The following is a 19,558-nucleotide window of genomic DNA, read 5'->3' as shown; positions in this document are numbered from 1 at the left end:
AGGCATCTTTAACACAATATGGTTTAAATAAGCCACCCAAGAACTGTCTTTTAAGAACCATCACCATAAAAGCAAATATTATGGCATTAGTTAAGGGTTTTCCTATGTGGTAAGGAATCAACTCTCACAAAGCTCAAATCAACCACAACCAAGACTCAAAAGTTACACATCTAAAACTTATGGGAAAAACATGTAAAATATATTGACTTATTTACAAATAGAAGCATATTTATATTATATATGTTTTTTTAATTTTCAGCTTATAGTTTAGTTTCCACCAATCTTGACTTTTCTGTCCTTATAAACCTTCCGTTTGGAAGTTATAAAAGCTAGGGTCAAGGCAAGTCGGGACACATACATGGCAAACTTAAGATGTCTGTCTGAAACATGGATATCCGTCAGAGATAGATCAGCAAAGGCTCTTTCACTAGAGGAATGGATTAAATCTGAGACAACCTTTGCAAGGAAGGAACAACAGCAACCATCTACTCAGTGAGTAGAAGGAAGGCATTTTATTTAGATGTGAACAACGTCACATATTTGGGGGCTAAACAATTGTCACACTTGCCCATTTGGGAGGAAGAGCAAGTGCCCAAAAATAAGTTCCTGAAACCAAAGCATGAATGTTGGTCTCTCATTTCCTGTTATTCAGAGCAGCTGGTGACAGTGAGACTTCCTACTGGTTCCATCCCACTAAGCATAATAAGGCTTAGAATCGGAGACAGAGGAAAGATACAGAAAATGAAGAAATTCTTATATCTGAAAGGCCTATCTGTAGGTCCATGCTAATTAACAAAATATGAAAAAATACTTTTAAAGTATACATATATAAAATAATTAAAAGGTAATACATTTTCTAGTAATACACATTTTAAAGGCAGTGGGCTATTAAGAAGAAAGGTAATCCCCATAATTTGTAAATAGGCAATACCCAATGTTAATATTTTGATCTGTATCATTTTTTTCCCTATGCACATGTAAGCAAACATGTTTTTGACAGACTGACATACCGTAAGTATCATTTTGTATCCCTCTGTACTGAAATCATGTTATAGACATCTCTTCACACTGTTTCATTTAGTCATAGATTATGAGGTCTTTCTCATATCCAGTGTTTCTTCAGAACATTTCCAATAGCTTTCTGGTATTCCAGGGAGAGCACAGTGCCTTGGGAAGGAGAGAAGTTTGATTTGCTTTCCATTTACAGAAACTAAATCCAGCCAAGAGGAGGATGCAGAGGAAGCCAGTTGTGAAATTCTCGCCTTGCCCTGCCTTAGCAACCCCTTCACATGACTCACAGACCCTGGTGTGTCCTGTGTCCAAGAGAAAAAGAATTCAGATGAATAAGTCCTATTAAAGTCAACAGTTAACTTCAAGGAATGTTGATTTTTTATTTTTGTTCTTTTTTCTTTTTTTGAGATAGGGTCTCACTCTGTCACCCAGGCTAGAATGCAGTGGAACAATTATGGCTCACTGCTGCCTCGACCTCTGGGGCTCAAGAGATCCTCCTACCTCACTCTCCCAAGTAGCTGGGACTACAGGTGCCTGCCACTGTGCCTGGCTAGTTTTTTTCTTTTTTATAGAGATGGGGTTTTGCCATGTTGCCCAGGCTGGTCTCAAACTCTTGGCCTCAAGCAATCCGCCTTCCTTGACCTCCCAAAGTGCTGGTATTATCAGTGTGAGCCACTGTGCCCAGCTCTGATGTGGTTTTCATAAGTGCCTCCTGAAAGCAAACCTGCTTCAGCCCCAAGAGCTGGACTAACTGCTCATCATTATAGCAGGAGTGACTTATTCTTTCTCAGATTATATTTGAAGACAAAGTTCCAATGTAAATAAAAAACACAATTCAAAGGGGAGGCAGCATCTGTATTTGCGGAACTAAAAAATACAATTATTCACACACTTTAAAAAAAACGTATGCCCCTGATAAGAAGTCCTGAAATTAATGTTGAAAGCAAGGCAGTGGGAAGACACTAAGGAAGCAAAAGCAGAGGCCGGGTGCGGTGGCTCATGACTATAATCCCAGCACTTTGGGAGGCTGAGGCCGGTGAATCACCTGAGGTCAGGAGTTCGAGACCAGCCTGACTAACATGGCCGTCTCTACTAAAAATACAAAAACTAGCTGGGTGTGGTGTCACACGCCTGTAATCCCAGCTACTTGGGAGGCTGAGGCAGGAGAATCGCTTGAACCCGGGAGGCAGAGGTTGCAGTGAGCCAAGATCGCATCACTGCACTCCAGCCTGGGCGACAGAACGAGACTCCATCTAAAAAAAAAAAAAAAAAAAAAAAAAAACGCAAAAGCAGAGCCCTGGCTGACAGGATTTAATACATATTTAGTGAGTTCTACTCTGCTTTTATGTGCCCCATGTGCTTAGGAAGTATGAGATATTTCATGTTAAGGCAAAATCTTAGGGTTTCCACATATAACTCACTAATGGTTTTTCTTTGAAGAACATTATTCATCTGATAATAAAGTTTGCCTGGGATGTTTCCCTTTATAGTCATTCTGTTTTCAAAAGGTTGTATTTATCACTTTATGGTTCTAGTATCCACATTGGTCTTGAAAACCAATAATTTACATGTTACAATTATTAAAATATAAAATATATTATTTTAGGGAGGAGAATGGAATTCAAATTAGTTGCAGATTTCATCAGTATTCCACGAAATATTTGGATTCCAAATCTGAAATAAAATATCACAATGCTGGTAAATCAGAAGCTAAACTTAGAACCAAATTGAAATAATAATCTGTGATTTTCACTTTGTCACTTCTGATGTCTTACCAGGTTACATAAATGTAAAGGCCATTTGCTCGCGAGATCAGAATACTCAAGTCAATTCCTCATTCTGCAGTGCAAGAACCAAGCCAGTAACTGAACCCAAAATCTGCAACGCTTTCTCCTGCCCAGCTTAGTAAGTCATTTGGAAATGTCTTTCTGTTTACTTTTATACTTGTATGCCTTCATTGTTATGAGATGATGAAAGCCCACTGTCAGTACTGCTAATGGAAAGTGATTCGAAGGTAGACGCAATACTTTAAAAAGTAATAGAAGATGATGAGCTAGGCGTGGTGGCACGTGTGTGGTCCCAGCTACTTGGGAGGCTGAAGAGGGAAGATCAATTGAACCCAGAAGTTCTAGGCTCCAGTGAACCATGATTGTGTCACTTACATATTAGCCTGGGTGAAGGAGTGAGATCTTGTCTCTAAAAAAAATTTCTTTAAAAAAGATGGTCGAAGTTTAAATATGAGTTGAAAAATACAAATTTACTTTTGGTAGTCACTTGACTTTGGCTTGATAGCCAGGAATAAATTTACTGGCTATTTAAAAGGAAGCTTGCTTGGGATATGAAGGCATCTTTTTTTTGAAGGGGAGGAGAAGCAAGGAGTCTCACTCTGTTGCCCAGGCTGGAGTACAGTGGCCTCATGATAGCTCACTGCCACCTCTGCCTACTGGATTCAAGCAATTATTGTGCCTCAACCACCTTAGTAGCTGGGATTACAGGTGCACGTCACCACACCAGGCTAATCTTTGTATTTTTAGTAGAGACGGGGTTTTGCCATGTTGGCCAGGCTGGTCTCGAACTACTGGCCTCAAGTGATCTGCCTGTTTTCAGCATCCCAAAGTTCTGGCATTACAGGCATGAGGTGCTTTTTTCTTTTAACCTTTGCATAGGGATTCCTCTTCTCTGAATGGAATCAGACAGATATTTAAATAACACAGAATCCTAAATTATTTTAATTTGCATGTGGTTATGTGCCTAACTTTTATGTAAATGGTCCAAGAATTTAAAAATCATAATATTATGCAGGCCATGAAACCCCAAATGCAAAATTACACAGTAGCAAGACACCAAATAAAAAGAATGGGGTATAGGCCAAGTGGTAACTCCACCGCTGATGATGGCAGCCTTGGAGGGGCTCAGTGAGTGTGTTCTTGGATTGACTTTGGCCACACTATTGTTTGAAGACTAATTTTAAGTAATCTTCCCAGTTAAAGGGAGTCTCTTTTATGTGTTTATCTTCTGCCAAATATATTTATATAAAATGGACGGAGTTTCTTCTAAAGCAATGTTGCATTCACCGATGTTTTAGATCATCTTAATAAGTAGTGTTTGGTTTGTGGTGATGCAATCGTATTACACAATCTTTATATATAAAGCTGTGTGTGTGTGTGTGTGTGTATACATATATACACACACACACACACTCGTTTTTTCTTGTAAATAATAGTGTATTTGTCATAATCTGAGGCTGAGGCAGGAGAATCACTTGAGCCCGGAGGCAGAGGTTGCAGTGAGCTGAGATCGCGCCATTGCACTCCAGCCTGGGCAACAAGAGCAAGACTCCATCTCAAAAACAAAAACAGTTTCAATTGATAGCCATTCAAATGTATACCAAGTCTCAGACAGAGAGCTATTAAAAAAAAAAACTAGTCTGGCAAATTTTAAAGAAAATGAAGGTAGGTATTTAACTTGTCACTAAATTCAGGTGTAATCAGAAAAGTAACTTGGGGAAGTACCCACTTAAAAATATCCTCTGTGAGCCCTTCTCTAAATGTACCCCTCTCTCCTGCACAAACCTCCCTGTCTTTCTCTCTCATTGATCACTCTTCCATAAGCCTCCTCATTTTATTTTATGTTGACTTCCATTGCAGCACTTATGAGAGAGTACTGTCTTGATTTGTTCACATATCCACCTCTTTACTGTCTTATAGGCTCCTTAATGGAAAGAAGGCTGCTTCCTTAATTTTTCTAATCCTAATGCTTAGGAGAGTCCCTGACACATAGTTAAAATCCCAACAAATTTGGCTCAATGAATTGTGTAGATTTTAAAGTGACATGGATTTCTTCTCATGCAGAGGCAGGAGTGTATTTGTAGAACTGTGGGATGATTAAATATGATTCTTTATATCTCGATCACATTAGTATAAGCCTCTGGATCCATCAAAGAACAATTAGAGTAACTTATCTTATTGGTTCTGAAATTGATCCATGGCTTCCATAGGTGGTATACCTTTCACAGTAACTGCTTTGGAAGTTATCGTACAAAGTTTGGCTTCATTGGAAATATGTGTTTTGCACTGAAAGCTGGATGCCAGGTGAATGGAGTGCATGCAGCAAGTCCTGTGCCGGAGGCCAGCAGAGCCGAAAGATCCAGTGTGTGCAAAAGAAGCCCTTCCAAAAGGAGGAAGCAGTGTTGCATTCTCTCTGTCCAGTGAGCACACCCACTCAGGTCCAAGCCTGCAACAGCCACGCCTGCCCTCCAGAATGGAGCCTTGGACCCTGGTCTCAGGTAAGAGGAGAAAACTTGACAGTTACTATTCCCGGTCCCCATGAAGCCAAAAGTACAGGTGTCTTTGCTCTCCAAGGGGCTCTTGGCAGTTTATATGTTCATGGAAGTCACAATGAGTTCATGTGCCTGGGAATCTGCATTTTAACTAATGTTCTTTAGGAAATCTGAAGTTTTGGCATCCCTCTCCCAGAGCTTAGAATCCTCCTTAGAGGAACAGAACTTGGAGTGTGGGGGCCATTTAGGCCAGACTCGTGAGCACAGCTAGAAAGGATTCCAGTGTCAGAAGATTGGCATAGAGACCTGGCTACTGAATTCTCCAAAGCAAACGGGAAACACAAATACAAAGAATGAAGCAGAGAAGAGATATTTAACTCTTGCTTCAATGGGAACGAGGTAAAGTTAGAAGAATACAGAGAAAAGTAGGGCATAAAGTTTGCTATGGTCACAAATTCCCAGTGAAAGCCATAAATTTTTAAAGTTAGAAGGGACAGAGAGCTATCTGTCATTCACAGCTCAGAATTCCCTCTAAAGCAAAGGTTCTCAACCGTGGGTAAGTTTGCCTAGCCGGGGACATTTTGATGTCACAACTTGGGGAAATGAGTGCTCCTGGCATCTAGTGGGTAGAGGTGAATGTCCTACACAGCCCAGGCCAGCTCCTCACCACAAATAATTTTCTGATCCAAAATGTCAGTGGTGCTGAAGGGAAGAAGCCCTTCCCTACCACCTCCCTTGCGGATGATAGCTCAACCGCTGCTCAATCACAGCTGGCAAACAAATTATGGGGAAGAATGAAAAAACGCCAAGAGTTTTACCACCCGAACTATGAAGCCAGGTAGCAGCCACTGATGACAGTTCTGCTGTGTTTTCCTTTAGGGTATATTACATGCAAGTGCTGCTTTGTGATTAATTTCAGCAGTGTACTACCATATCCCCTACCAGAGGTCAGAGTAAGGCTTTATTTTTTAATGTTAGGACCTATCTGTTAGCACAGGGGTCACCAACCCCCAGGCCGTGAACAAGTGTCTGTCTGTGGTCTGTAAGGAACTGGGCTGCCCAGCAGGAGATGAGCAGCAGGCCAGCATCACAGCCTAAACTCTGCTTCCTGTCAAATCAGTGGCAGCGTTAGATTCTCAGAGGAGTTTGAACCCTGTTGTGAACTGCACAGGTGAGGGATCTAGGATGCATGTTACTTATGAGAATCTAATGCTTGATGATCTGAGGTGGAACAGTTTTATCCCAAAAGCACCACCCTGCCCGTCCATGGAAATACAGTGTTCTGCAAAAGCCGTCTCTGGTACCAAAGAAATTGGAGACTGCTATGTTAGGGAATTAGGGGTCAGGAGGGAGAGAGAATATTTTTGAGCTTGTTTAGGGGTTCTTTCAAATGAGAGAATATATTCCTTTATAGCAGAGGGGAAATCCAAGTAGTACATGGTGTTGAGTCTACTCTCTTTTTTACAAAAAGAATTCAAATAATTGTTTTAGCCAAATATATATGGTGGGTATGAATAAAGAAATGGGAATGGGGGTGGCAAAGTAGATCTCATAAAAAGAGCTTTAGTTCATGGAGTTTATCCACGTTTCACAGGAATGTATTTAGTGGTTTTTTAATGTGGCTACTGAAACCTAATAGGAATGCAAATAAAACTTTTTTTTCTTCTCAAGTGTTCCAAGACCTGTGGACGAGGGGTGAGGAAGCGTGAACTCCTGTGCAAGGGCTCTGCCGCAGAAACCCTCCCGGAGAGCCAGTGTACCAGCCTCCCCAGACCTGAGCTGCAGGAGAGCTGTGTGCTTGGACGATGCCCGAAGAACAACCGGCTACAGTGGGTCGCTTCTTCGTGGAGCGAGGTATGGTTTAGAAGTCACTGCTGGGTCAGGAGATCGAGACCATCCTGGCTAACACACTGAAACTCTGTCTCTACTAAAAATACAAAAAATTAGCCCGGCGAGGTGGCAGGCACCTGTAGTCCCATCTACTGGGGAGGCTGAGGCAGGAGAATGGCGTGAACCTAGGAGGCGGAGCTTGCAGTGAGCTGAGATTGCGCCACTGCACTCCAGCCTGGGCAACACAGCAAGACTCTGTCTCAAAAAAAAAAAAAAGCCACTGCTGGAGGTTTCTTGAGATGCTCAGCTGAGCTGCTAGCATCTAGGCTCACAAAACCCCTTTGTGTTGCACACATTGATACCAAATGCCTGCTACTCGCCAGTTCTTCTCTCCTGATTTCTTCATGAAACATTGCTAAAGCACCCCCACATTGATCAAACCTATGTCTGGGCAGTAGGGGTGCAAGACTTCATAAAACACACACAGAGAAACATGGATAAGGTATACCAAGTGCCTTGATAGAAGTCTGTAATTTTGTGGGACAGCTCAAGGTTCACCCAAGCTGGACTTCGGGAAGAACGCTTGTCAGAAGAGACTTTCTAGGGAGCATGGCCTGAAAGATGAGCAGGAAACAAAGCAAAAGGGGATTTGGGGCAAGGTTGTCTCATATACAGGAGTGATGAGAGGGGACTGCACATTTAGTAAAGAAGGGACATGGGATGGGGTGGAAAGATCATGAGGAAAGATCTAGTGACACACTAGAAATATATCTCACAAATACTGGGGAGTAAATTTTATTTTTGAGGCAGGGGCTTGCTCTGTTGCCCTAGAGTGCAGTGACACAATCTCAGCTCACTGCAGCCTACACCTCTTTAGCTCAGGTAATCTGCTACCTTGGACTAGAGGCATGCACCACTACACCTGGCTAATTTTTGTAGAGATGTGGTTTCACCATGTTGCTGAGGCTGGTCTTGAACTCCTGGGCTCAAGTAATCCACCTGCCCCAAACTTCCAAACTGCTGTGATTACAAGCCTGAGCCACTGCACCCAGCCTAAAAGGATATTTTTCCTAAAAGGATATTTTTGACCCTCATCATGTTACCTCCTGTGTGTGGGAGGTTGGGTAAATTTAAAGGGCAATTATTTGCTGTACAGTGGTTTTTCCCATTAAGCTCTGAATCCTTTTCTCTGGCCCTTAACACTCCTCAGCTCGGATTCCTAACTCCTCAGGCCTTAGGTAGACCTGGACCTGTAAGTGTGTAACCCTAAACCTGGAAATCCTTTTGCCCATCTTGCCTTTCTCCTGGACTCCATCTTACACCCATATGGCATCTCAAGGTCCCTTTTTTGTTTTATGAGGCTAATGATCTGTGTGATTTTTAGGAAAGTCACTTCTGTTCTCTGAACTTTGGTTTCCTTACCTATAGCATGAGGTACTTGGCTGCTGTATCTTTAAGATCCTTGAGTGAGTGTGGTTGAGCTTGTGTAATCCCATCCCTCCTATTTCATGTGGATGGTGCAACCTTATGTCCAACTGCCTCTGTTCAGAAGATGTGATCCTGGCAGTCTGCACTTTTACACACACATCCTGTCTTGGCTCCTAGTGTTCTGCAACCTGTGGTTTGGGTGTGAGGAAGAGGGAGATGAAGTGCAGCGAGAAGGGCTTCCAGGGAAAGCTGTTAACGTTCCCAGAGCGAAGATGCCGTAATATTAAGAAACCAAACATGGACTTGGAAGAGACCTGCAACCGACGGGCTTGCCCAGCCCATCCAGTGTACAACGTGGTAGCTGGATGGTATTCATCACCGTGGCAGCAGGTGGGTACAGGCCGATTGAAGAGGTGTCTATTCAAGTGAGGCGTTGAAAACTGAGGCATTCCGCAAACAGTTGCTCTTTGTTAATGGTTGTCCAAGTAAAAACAACTAAGGGCTCAAGTTCTGAAGGCAGGATGGGTTTTGTTCTTTGGCCATCTCTGCCCATGTGGCCCTGGGCAGGTAACAATCTGTAAACCTCAGTTTTCACCTCAGTTTTCACATCTAGAAAATTATCTGGCAGAGTTGATTGGTTGTTGTTCATCAAACACTCAGCACCAGGCCAGTTATACACTGCTAATGTTGGTCATTGCTGCTGCTACTGAAACTACCACTCTAGTGTTTTATGTTTTAGAAATGCTGCTCACAGCCTTTACTCATTTGGTTCTTACATCATGTTTCTGAACAATGTAATAGCTAATATTTGTCAAGGTGTTACTATGCACGCTGTTAAGTACTCCTATTCGTGGGTAGTATGGTCCCAAAAGCTCAGAATGTCAGGCAATTCAGCCAGGGATACTCAGCTTTTAAACTTAACAGATGCTAGAGGCACCCTTCTTTTCACAAGACTTGGGTGAAAATTTAGCTAGGATTGGTATGTGATGCGCTCCTTCCAGCATTCCACCCAACAGATGTTGTTGCACAGATGTTCAGCTCAGAGGACTCGGGTGCTACCCACCTCACCATGAATCACAGAGTCCCGGTAGAGGATCTGGAAACCAACACATGGAGGAAAGGGAATTAGCCTGATTGTCTCTGGCCGGGCATTGTGCTAGGTGTCACACCTATTGCTGGGGGGTTCTTTTTAAAATTGACTCTAGTAAGTTTATTTAGATTAAGGGGTCAGCAAACAGTTGCCACCCGGCCAAATCTGCTCCCCCGATACCTGCCTGTTTTTATAAAGTTTAACTGGAATGTAGCCATGTTCATTTGCTTTATATATTGACCACAGCTGGTTTAGTGCTACAAAGGCAGTGAGGAGTACTTGCAACACAGGCTGTATGCCTATACAGCCTGAAATATTTACTATCTATCTTGCCCTTTACAGGAAAAGTTCACAAACTCCTAGTTTAGATAATTTGATAACAAGACTTGCCCTCAAATTTTAATTGAGACAGAAACTACAGTCAATTATAATGCATATGTACATTTTTCTTAAATGCAGTAACTTTTTAAAATAAGAAAAGTCCATTTAAAGGGCTACGTTTTCCCCTGGTTTTCCTTTTGTTATGAAGTATCTTTATAAATTTTTCATATGGCTATCTGGAAGAAAGACAGTTGTCTACTTTTGAAAATTTTTAATTGCACAGTGAAATCACCGACTTCTAAGAAGCACCAAGTCTATCATGCCGACTCAGAATGTGGCTGGGCACTGAGGACCTAATTCCAGAGCTGTCTCTGACCATTACTTTTTCTGTCCCAGTTTGGAACTATGTCCTCCACTACTGCAGCTGCACAGATTGTCTGGAATTCTTTAAATCCTGTGATTAACTCCCTAGATGTGTCTGTATTTGTTTCTGCGTTCTTAGAGCAGCTTCTGTATTTCTGGAGCTTCTCTTCTTTATGAGTGAGTCACTTAACTGGGAGACACGCACTCTTGGGCTAGATAGTTGGGCTAGATAGATAGCATTTGCCTAAAACCCTTCTAATCAGATCAAAGGGATCACACTTGTTAGGACAGATGCTGTGGACTGTAAGGACATATGGCTGGCTCCAGCCAATCTGTTTCATCAGCAGGCATCTTGGTAATGTCATGAAGCATGGGAATTCCTTCTGTTTGATGTCACTGACCTCAGCAGAGTGTTTCTGACTCCTTCCTCTTCTCTCTCCTGCAGTGCACAGTCACCTGTGGGGGAGGGGTCCAGACCCGGTCGGTCCACTGTGTTCAGCAAGGCCGGCCTTCCTCAAGTTGTCTGCTCCATCAGAAACCTCCGGTGCTACGAGCCTGTAATACAAACTTCTGTCCAGCTCCTGAAAAGAGAGGTAAAAGGCACCATGCTCCAGTCAACTTTACTAGTCTTTAGATAATTTTTTCAAAGCCTACTTTGTTGGTGGTGTAGCCTGTGACATTGTACAACTCTAGGGTGAGCAATTCGCCCGAGGTCTATGTGACAGTGCTCCCTGGAGTTGTATAAGGCTCCACTCTGGGGAAGTTCCTGTCCAAATGATCTTTTTCAGACAGTCTCACTCTGTCACGCAGGTGGGAGTACACAGCTCACTGTAACCTCCGTCTCCCAGGTTCAAGCGATTCTCCTGCAGTCTCACTCTGTCACGCAGGTGGGAGTACACAGCTCACTGTAACCTCCATCTCCCAGGTTCAAGCGATTCTCCTGCCTCAGCCTCCTGAGTAGCTGGGATTATAGGTGTGCACCACCACGCCTGGCTAATTTTTGAATTTTTGGTAGACACAGAGTTTTACCATGTTGGCCAGGCTGATCTCAAACTCCTGGCCTCAAGTTCTGGGTTTGCAGTCCCAAGCCACATGCCCAGCCTATCCTAGTGATCTTGTTTGCATGGGTCTGAAGGGAATATTTAATTAATTGCCACAATAATGCTTTTTAACCATTATTAATTTGAAAATGGGAACATAAAGGTGAACAAGAATAGCCCTCAAGGAGCTCATATTTTAATGGAGGAGACAACTACAATCCATATATAACAATGTTGTTGAATATATAAAAAATTCAGAAATCAAAAGTAATAGTCATCAGTGAATATGTATTGCTCTAGGACTATACCAAAATGTTTTCTTAAAGTTAGTTCAAGGGAAGTGCAGTCAGTACTGATAGGAAAATGGAAAGTCTGAGTAAACTGTACCATTCTTCACTACTTAAAGTAATCTGACAAATGCCAGGAAATATCTTCCAGCCTAATCTGCTTGCCTGATGCTAAAGAATCTTGCACAAGAACAACAAGAAATAGCTCCGTAGCAGTTACTCAGAGCCAGATCATCCTAGTCCACGCTGGGATACTACATAAGGAAGAAATGAGCAAGCAGTCATGTTCTTCCTGACTCTGTCCTCCTTTCTTCACTATCAGTGATTTCTCATTTCCACCCTTCATTGCCAAAGATTCAGCCTAGAAGGCCACCAGCACCCCCAATGACAATGACCAATTATGAAATTGCCCAACAGTTTCAGGATGGGGAGAGTCAACATGCACGTATGGCCCAGGGAGGCCATTTGTCTTCTTATTTTTGCTCACCCAGCACCTAATACCACATAGGGCACACAATATAGGTGCTCAATAAGTCTTCAATGAATAAATGCATGCGTGTGTGTGGCTACACGAAAGATCATGTGAAAAGTGCTGTGAGGCTCTCCATCTTGTTCAAAGCCAAGTCACCAAGCACCTTATATACCTCCAGCACTCTTCTAGGGATGAAAGGATAGAGCTGGGTCCTGTTCTTCAAAGAAAGCTACAATGTTCACAGTGTTACAGTGAGGGTCAATTCTACCTGTGGTGCTGGAACGAGGGGAGTCATAGGGTGCATATGAGAAACGGCCTATTAAAAGAGGAGCTTGGCCGAGTGCAGTGGCTCACACCCGTAATCCCAACACTTTGGGAGGCTGAGGCACGTGCATCACCTGAGGTCAGGAGTTTGAGACCAGCCTGGTTAACATGGTGAAACCCCATCTCTACTAAGAATATGAAAACTAGCTGGGTGTAGTGGCAGGCACCTGTAGGTCTAGCTACTGGGGAGGTGGGAGAATCTCTTGAACCCAGGAGGTGAAGGTTGCAGTGACCTGAGATTGCACCACTGCACTCCAGCCTGGGCTTTTTTTTGAGACCCTGTCTCAAAAAGAGGAGCTTCTCTCTTTGCCTCTTGGCTGAGTCAGGTCCCTTTTGGAAGAATAAAGGATACAAGCCCACGTGTTTGTTCTGAGCCAAAAATGTGGCCTACAGTTTACTAAGTTGAGGATTTTCTCCCATTCCCCTCCCAAGTATATGGATGATATGCTTGGCAGGGTGACTACTATGAACATCGTTTGAGTGTATTTTCTGGTTGTGAGTTTCCAGAAAACATTAGTGAGCAGTAAGGAGGTGCATGGTGACAGAAGGAAGAAGATTCCGTTCTTTGCCTCTTCTCTGACCCCCGCTGTGGAGCCGGTACTCTCCTAGGCACTGTAAGAGTTTCCTCCCCTTACGGAGCTTCCACATGGGTAGAAGTTTCTACCCATTGTAGTCACTTAAACTAGACCCTAGAGAAGACCATTCTGCCCATGGTGGCATCATCCTGTCATCCAGTGTCACCAAACAACTTCGTTGTCCCCCAGACCCCTGCCCATACTGAGTGCCAGTCTAGGCAGTCATTGTATACCATCATCAGTGTGTGATGCCTTATCTGGGTGTCTTGGTTCAATCTCCACCTTGAGGAAACCATCCTTATGATTGCGCTGTACATATTATATGTAAAATTCTCTTCAGGAAAGAGAGAAGGCCCTAAAGCAGTCATACCACCCAGAGACTTGTGTCACACTGCATTGAAACTGGTTGTTTACGTGTCTGGAAGCTGCCTGGGCTGCAGACTAGTCATACTAAGTTAAGGATGAACAGGCACTCAATACTAATAAGCTGCTCCTCACGGAATCCCACCTCTTCAGATGGGGGCGGGCAACATTCTATGGTGGAAGGAGCAAGGACTCTAAATCATAAAAATAGAGTTGAATCCACACTAACTTGACTCTTAGTAGCTATGGAGCTTTGGGCAAGTTTTGAACTTTCTGAGCATTCATAAAACCAAGAAATAATCCTTACTTTGAAACATGGTTTTGAGTATTAAGGTAATTCAGTTTTTCACGTATTTCTTTAGTGCTTACTATGCATCAGAAACTGTTCTGGGGTCTGATTACAAAAACAGCAACCAGCTAAACAGGCACAGATCCCACCTTCTGACAAACTTCCTTCTAAATGGAAACAGACAATAAACCAACCAATTAACACAGAGTGTCAGAAAGTAAAGTAGCAGGGGTGAGGAGACAGGAAAACAACTTCAGATTATAATGGTCAGGCAAGACCACTTGATGATTTAGCACTTAAACAGACACCTCAAGGAAGGTGAGCCACATATGGATCTAGAAGGAGAGTGTTCCTGGCAGAGAGACCGCAAAGGCCCCGAGGCAGGAAAATACTAATCTAATTGAGGAGTGGCACGATGCTCCGGAGTACAAGAAACGAGGTGAAGAGTGGTTAAGCAATACATGAAAAGTGGTACTGGAGGCCGTGTCAGTCAGTGTAAGGATTTCAGATTTAACGCTGAGTACAGTGGAAGCCAATGGAGAACTTTGAGCAGAAGAGCAGTAGGATCTAGCTTTAGGAAGATTACTGGCAGTTAAGGTGCAAGGAGTGCAGGTTGTCTAGAGTGGAACAAGGACTTGTCAACTCTGCCAGGAAGCGGATGGAGGAGGTTCCACTAAAGCAGTGGCAGTACTGAAGAGGTTGGATGCTGGGTGCATTTTAAAGATTGAGCCAAGAGTATCTGCTGATTGCATGGAGAATGTGAAGCAAAGCAATGATTCCAAGGTCATCTTCAATAGTGTAAATCAAATACCTGACTCACAGTGGAAGCTCAAACAACCAGCTGTTAGTAATTATTATAAACAAAAAAGCACTTATGCTGACTGAATAGTAATACATCTCACTTCTGCTGCCTGACTTACATGAAGGGGCTGTGTAAAAAGGAATTTTAGGCAGAACAATCAAGGCTTGAAGAAGGAACTCTAAGCATTTCTGAATTATGCGTAGTGTAGACTCTAAATAATTTTAAAGACAAAACGGTGCCTTAAAAATACAGCAAAATGGGCCAGGGGTGTGGCCCACACCTGTAATTCCAGCTCTTTGGGAAGCTGAGGCAGACGGATCACCTGAGGTCAGGAGTTCGAGACCAGCGTGGCCAACGTGGTGAAACCCCATCTCTACTAAAAATACAAAAATTAACTGTACATGCATGGTGGTGGGTACCCGTAATCCCAGCTACCCAGGAGGCTCAGGCAGGAGAACCATTTGAACACATGAGGCAGAGGATGCAGTGAGCCGAGATTACGCCATTGCACTCCAGCCTCGGCAACAAGAGCAAAATTCCGTCTCAAAGAAAACAGTGAAATGACTGGGCCCTTGCTCCTACCACATGCACTTACGTTTACATACCCATTCACATGCATTTCCCATCTCCTGAGGCCCATCTGAGTAAGAATTCCTGATGTACAGTGAAATAATCACATCTGTCTTGTTCATTGAACAACTAAAGAAATTAGAAAGGACTGGTGTTGACTTAAAATCACTGACTTGCAAACTGGTTGAGATTGACTTAAATAACTACACAGAATGTTGGAGACCCAGCTTTTTCAGTTAATCTCAACCCATTTGCAGGCAAATTACTTGGCTTTTCAGTTAATCTCAACCCATTTGCAGGCAAATTACGTGGCTTGATTCCCAATATATCAGGCTTCTTGCTCCTGAAATTATAGTTCATGGACAAGCAGCACACCCTCCCTTAATGCTCCCCTCTGACAGCCCTTCTGAATCAGAACCGGTGGTACAGTGGTATAACAAAATCCTTAGGGAATTCCTAAAGCACCGTTTTAGGGTATTTCCCTGGACACTCAATTCCATGGTAGCTCCCAGGCTACATAGGGAAGATCAGACATTGATCTTGGATTAGATGCAACATTTTTTTAAAAACAAATCATTTAATTTTGCTAATGGTCACAGTCTCTTCTTGGCATCTAAATCCTGTCCCCTACCTCACTCCCCTACCAAAGTCCCAATGTTTAATGGGAAGAACCACATAGAAGCACAAGGGAGGTGGGCCCAAGACCTTTGTTCTGTAGGCCCTCACCTTAAGAAAAAGGTGCTATGTTAATATTAATAAATCATAATATGCAAATCACCAAAGGCTGGACCCAGTGGCTCACACCTGTAATCCCAGTACTTTGGGAGGCCAAAGCAGGCAGATCACTTGAGCTCAGGAATTCGAGACCAGCCTGGCCAGCATAGTGGAAAACCCGGTCTCTACTAAAAATACAAAAGTTAGCTGGGCTTGGTGGCACATGCCTATAGTCCCAGCTACTTGGGAGAATGAGGCAGGAGAATCGCTTGAACCTGGTTCAAGGTTGCACTGAGCCGAGATCACACCACTGCACTCCAGCCTAGGTGACAGAGTAAGACTCTATCTCAAAAAAAAAAAAAAAAAAAAAAGAAAAGAAAAAGGATAGACACCCTAAGCCAACATGCTAAATGTATTTTCTTATTTTAGAGGATCCATCCTGTGTAGATTTCTTCAACTGGTGTCACCTAGTTCCTCAGCACGGTGTCTGCAACCACAAGTTTTACGGAAAACAATGCTGCAAGTCATGCACAAGGAAGATCTGATCTTGGTGTCCTCGCCAGGGGCTTACCTTTCAACCTCTGGAGAGACCAGCTGCCTTTGAGACCAGGAGCTGAGCACTGAGAACCATTTGTGAGCTGCGGCTGTGATGAACGAGCCTGCTCTGAGGAACAGACAGGTTGCCACTAGGCTCCTATTTCAATTCCCTGAAGCACGTGGTACTCTGAAGCACTTGAAAATGGGAAGCGATGACAAATCTGACTTTAAAAAAAATCTTTGATTTGCACTGTTACATGCAAGAAGTGGTGAATCACACTGAGATATGTCCATTTGGGGAGAGACTCCCTTTTGAACTTCAAAGGGTTCAAGGGCAAAGACATCTGTTTCAAAAAGGTCCTTTATGACTTCAGGTCAAAGACTGAGACTCAGAACTTTCAAATCTGGATGGAATACCTTGCCTAACTGTTGCGTGGAGTTCACAGTTTGACTAACCCTGTGAACACCCAAGCCAGGAGTTCTATGAGAAGCCAATGGTGCTCACAATTGTGCTTGCTGCTGGACTAGCAAGCTTCATGTTATGTTTATTTGGTGTGTGTGTGTCTTTATTATTTTGTGTAAACTATATTCTGCTTATAGAGAGTCTCTGAGACTAAAATTGACAACTTGAAAAGTATTCCAAGGAATATTATGAAGATAGGGCAACATGGACTATTTAAGATCTCCATGTAATTGAAATTCATACAAGAAAACAACTCATAGAAAAGATAAATATGGATGCCCTTCACATGTTATCAACCTCGTAACTTTTGGTGCTTGCTGAAATCAGTCCATGAAAAGCTAGAGCCCGCTCTTTGGGAATGAAACTTGGCAACATACCCATTTCTGATATTTAAAAATTATCTAGGAAGAGCTAACTGGCAAAACAGCAGTGTTGTGAAGGAGAAGGGACCATCATTTATTTATAATGCTCTGTACATACTACCAACCAGAGCTGCTTGGGAAATTAAAGGCCACTTGTGACTTTTTCCTACCAACTGATATGTTTAAATTTGCCCTAGGATTTAGCTAACAAACAGCAAAAAAAAAAAAAAAGAAAGAAAGAAAGGAGGAAACAGTGGTAATAAAAAAATCCATCTGTCTTCTTGCTATGTTAATATTAATAAATCATAATATGACAAGACCCTCACTAAATAAAAGTATTTTCAGTCATCAGAAGCCAGCTGTTGGTAGGCATTAATGAGTTTAAAATTGTTCTCAATTGAAAAAACATCACACTATTTTGCCAAAACCAAAGTAATTATAATACTGTGTCCTCCTGTAATTTTTTGAGAAGTGGTTATAAAGGGCATATTTACATAAATTCTACTTTATTCCTCAACTTCTTTGATGAATGTAACCCAGTTTTACTTCTTTAAAAAGTCTCAATTCTAGCTGGATTAGCCAGCTCAGCATAATCAACTAGACAGTGGTTTGTTAAATTTAGTAGCATACTTTGTTCCCATTCTAATTAAAATCAGAGTTCTTGAATCCCAGAGAAATACTGTTTAGAAACTTCTCTCAATCTGCTTGGCTTGGCCTAGAGGAGTGGCCATTTTATCAACAGGAAAAAAAAAAACTTCTCCACTACAACCCTGTTGCCTTCTGAAAAACAGCAAGTTATTTCTTTATATAATTATCATTTTATTATTTTATGGAAAATTAATTTATTAATAGCCTATTATGTGTTCTCACTTGCTTCTCTAAGTAATATTTTGAGAAAAATGTTGAATAAAACCATGGATTATAGAGAAAAGTCAAAATATATGTGTAATATTTAATTATTTTATAAGTTTTATAATAAAGTATTCCATTTCTTTATCTTTGACACTTGTTAAGTTCTTGAATAAGTTAGTGAAAAGTCAGTAATTTCAAAGGTAATTTAACTGTATAAATGTCAGTCAGGACTCTTAGAGAATGGTTGGATGCAGTGGTTCACCTCGGTAATCCCAGCACTTTGGGAGGCCAAGGCAGATGGATCACCTGAGTCCAGGAGTTCAAGACCAGCCTGGCCAACATGGCAAAACCCTGTCTCTATTGAAAATACAAAAACAGTAGCCAGTAACACAAAAAAGGTGGCGCACGGCTGTAGTCCCAGCTACTTGGGAGGCTGAGGCTGCAGTGAGAGGAGACTGCGCCACACCACTCCCCGCTGGGTGACAGAGACAGACTCTGTCTCAACAACCACAAATCTTAGAGAGTAACTTCAATGAAAAGAGGAAACATAGATAAGCTATTCAACAACTAGTGATTTTTCTTGTTTGCCTTTGAAGAAATCAAAGTATCAAATGCTAGGATGAAACAGATGACACATTTGCCCTCTTGAGGACACACTATTTTGTTCCCCTGTAATTAATTGTCATGAAAACATGTATTTGTGGAAATCATCTAAGACAAAGCTATCGTAAACGTATTTTTACATTTGAAAGTCATTCTAGTAAAATATTTTTGTAAAAATAAACAGGGGGAAGGGAAGGATGCACAGGAAAAGAAGAAAAAAATAAAAAGTAATTGTTCTTGGCTTTTTGAAATTTTGAATCATTAAACCAGTGGAGAATAAGAACTGCACAAAGTTATGTCCAATTGATCTGAAAATACTGTATTTTTCCTTGCATCTGTGATTACATATGTGTCTACATATGTTCATATGCATATCTTTATAGGTAAGAGAATTTTTATATAAATTATTGCTATTTAGCAAACAAAAAATTATGATTAAGAATGGAAAATGGAATAGATGCAGATAAAATAAGTGACAGAAAAAAAGATATTTTGTTCTTTTTTTGAGACAGAGTTTCACTCTTGTTGCCCAGGCTGGAGTGCAATGATATGATCTCAACTCACTGCAACCTCCGCCTCCCGGGTTCAAGCAATTTTCCTGCCTCAGCCTCCCAAGTAGCTGGGATTACAGGTGCCCACCACCACGCCCAGAAAAAAAAAAATTATCTTTATAACTTTTGGTAATAAGCAACCACATATTAGTGTTTCATGGGAATCAGGAATTGTACTAAACTATTTATATATGTTATCTCATTTAATCCTAGCAATAGCCCACTTACTTAGGAAGATACTATTATTCTTTGTTGGCAGGTGACAACTCAGATTCAGAGACATTACATATTTAGCCCTAGTACACAGTCCCTTAGTGATGGGGTCAGGACTCAAACCCAAATCCACTGGGGTTCTCGTCACTGTGCTGCGTTACCCTGGGATAGAGAAAGAAAAAGAAGGGCATGCAGGCCTTAGAACTCAGTTTTTGCCCC

At 42.0% G+C, this 19,558-nt stretch overlaps 1 protein-coding gene across 1 annotated transcript in view; it reads left to right on the top strand.

Moving 5' to 3' along the window:
* The window catches only part of ADAMTS18 (ADAM metallopeptidase with thrombospondin type 1 motif 18), a 152,973-nt gene extending 134,850 nt beyond the window's left edge, over positions 1-18,123 (top strand). Inside the window, exons 18-23 of the mRNA XM_055299633.1 lie at positions 2,790-2,916; positions 5,092-5,296; positions 6,962-7,144; positions 8,726-8,938; positions 10,768-10,915; positions 16,188-18,123. Of these exons, the coding sequence (XP_055155608.1) occupies positions 2,790-2,916; positions 5,092-5,296; positions 6,962-7,144; positions 8,726-8,938; positions 10,768-10,915; positions 16,188-16,303 (992 nt within the window). The 3' untranslated portion in view covers positions 16,304-18,123. The remainder of the gene's footprint in view (positions 1-2,789; positions 2,917-5,091; positions 5,297-6,961; positions 7,145-8,725; positions 8,939-10,767; positions 10,916-16,187) is intronic.
* The last annotated feature ends 1,435 nt before the right edge of the window (positions 18,124-19,558 follow it).

Source organism: Symphalangus syndactylus, chromosome 11, assembly GCF_028878055.3.
Source record: "Symphalangus syndactylus isolate Jambi chromosome 11, NHGRI_mSymSyn1-v2.1_pri, whole genome shotgun sequence".
Taxonomy (NCBI): domain Eukaryota; kingdom Metazoa; phylum Chordata; class Mammalia; order Primates; family Hylobatidae; genus Symphalangus; species Symphalangus syndactylus.
The sequence above is the reverse complement of the archived record's forward strand: the minus strand, read 5'-3'. Positions and strand labels throughout refer to the sequence as shown.